Source organism: Poecilia reticulata, linkage group LG4 (genome assembly GCF_000633615.1).
Source record: "Poecilia reticulata strain Guanapo linkage group LG4, Guppy_female_1.0+MT, whole genome shotgun sequence".
Lineage (NCBI taxonomy): Eukaryota > Metazoa > Chordata > Actinopteri > Cyprinodontiformes > Poeciliidae > Poecilia > Poecilia reticulata.
The window spans coordinates 20,111,831-20,113,248 of record NC_024334.1 but is presented as its reverse complement, the minus strand read 5'-3'; the positions used below and the strand labels follow the sequence as shown (position 1 = coordinate 20,113,248).

General features: G+C 44.4%; 1 protein-coding gene across 1 annotated transcript in view; it reads right to left on the bottom strand.

Annotated features, from left to right (window-relative positions):
* Window positions 1-1,412, bottom strand: part of pcsk9 (proprotein convertase subtilisin/kexin type 9) — a 16,116-nt gene extending 14,704 nt beyond the window's left edge. Inside the window, exons 1-2 of the mRNA XM_008407389.2 lie at window positions 1,171-1,412; window positions 832-1,023 (exon numbers count right to left, since the gene is read on the bottom strand). Coding sequence (XP_008405611.1) covers window positions 832-1,023; window positions 1,171-1,353 — 375 coding nt within the window. The 5' untranslated portion in view covers window positions 1,354-1,412. The remainder of the gene's footprint in view (window positions 1-831; window positions 1,024-1,170) is intronic.
* Between the last annotated feature and the right edge of the window lie 6 nt (window positions 1,413-1,418).

Genomic DNA, 1,418 nt, shown 5'->3' with positions numbered 1-1,418 from the left:
TGCATTGTGAAACATAAACCCATACCTGTTAAGCAGCAATTGTAACTTATATGGGTGAAAGTAATTGAAATAGTTATTTTTCTTATTCGCTGCTATTTTTGTACCAGACATTTAATCTGGACGGATGCTTTAAGCACTTTCTGCTTTACGCTGGGTGCTTCACATGAAAGGTCATGATAAAACCGTGATCTACAATGAAGGTTTTGTTGTTTGGGTTTATAACTTCACTGCAAATGTCACAGAGGCTGAAAGGACACTGATGGACGCATGGACAGACAGACGTGTAGCTATTCTAGTCGAACAGAGATTATCTTCACTTTTATAGGAACCTGCCTGCTCCACTGAAATGAAATACTTGTATAATTTCCTTCATTAAGTGAGCGGCGGAGTGATGATTCAGAAATCAACTTTAGTTGTCAGTTTAAAGTACAGAAGCATTGAAACTGTGGAAATGAAAGGTTAACATGAGCATTATGATGCTGAAAATATCACAGCTTCTCACCAGGTGTGATTCTGGTCAAACGGAAACGATTTTCCTCACAAAAACTACATGCATGCTGCCAAAACTGCTGCAGTTACGGATCCCACACTTCAAATATTTGCAGTTTTTTGTGATCTGATTCATTTTTGGGGGTTGTTGTTAGCATCAGTTGACCCTCTCATTTTTGCAGTTGTAACAAGATAATCCATGCAATTTTACCCCTTTTTTGGATGCCTTTTTGTTGATTTTTCACTTGTGTGCATTAACCTCTTATAATGAACTTCAGACAATCGGCATCAGGCAGTGCTGATTTTAAAAGGTTATTGCTGTCAGGTAAAGCATTTATTTACCAGGTGAAGTACATCGTGGCTCATTTTGACCAGAAAGCCCTGCAGAACTCCAGAGTAGGTCTGCAGGACCTCCAGCGGGTTTCCTCTCCGGGCGGCTCTGGCTCTCAGCCTCCTGACGGTCCGCTGGACCTGAGACTCGTGCGTCCCTTGGTGCAGGACGACCAGGTACTGACCGGGCATGCGCCAAGCCGCCTGCAGGGCAACACAGGTGGTGATAATAATAATAATAATGATAATGATTATTATAAGATGATGGTGATGATGTCTACACTTTTTCACTTGGTTACACTGAGAGATGTCTGACTGGCTGTCGCTGCGCCGCCGCCAGCCCGCCTTTACCTTGTTGCACTTGAGGAACTCTGCGGCTGGCTCGCCTCCAGTTCCAGGCTGAAGCCCGTCGTCGTCGCCGCGGATCGGATCCAGGACCGTCTCGTCGTCCTCAGCGCGGTCCTGCGCGCCCACCGCCGTACATGATGCGCACAAACACAGCGCCCAGCCGATCCATCCAGAAACGGGACGCATTCTGCACACCTCGATTTCTTCTTTCTTTTCTTTAATTATTATTATTTTTTAAATATATATATATA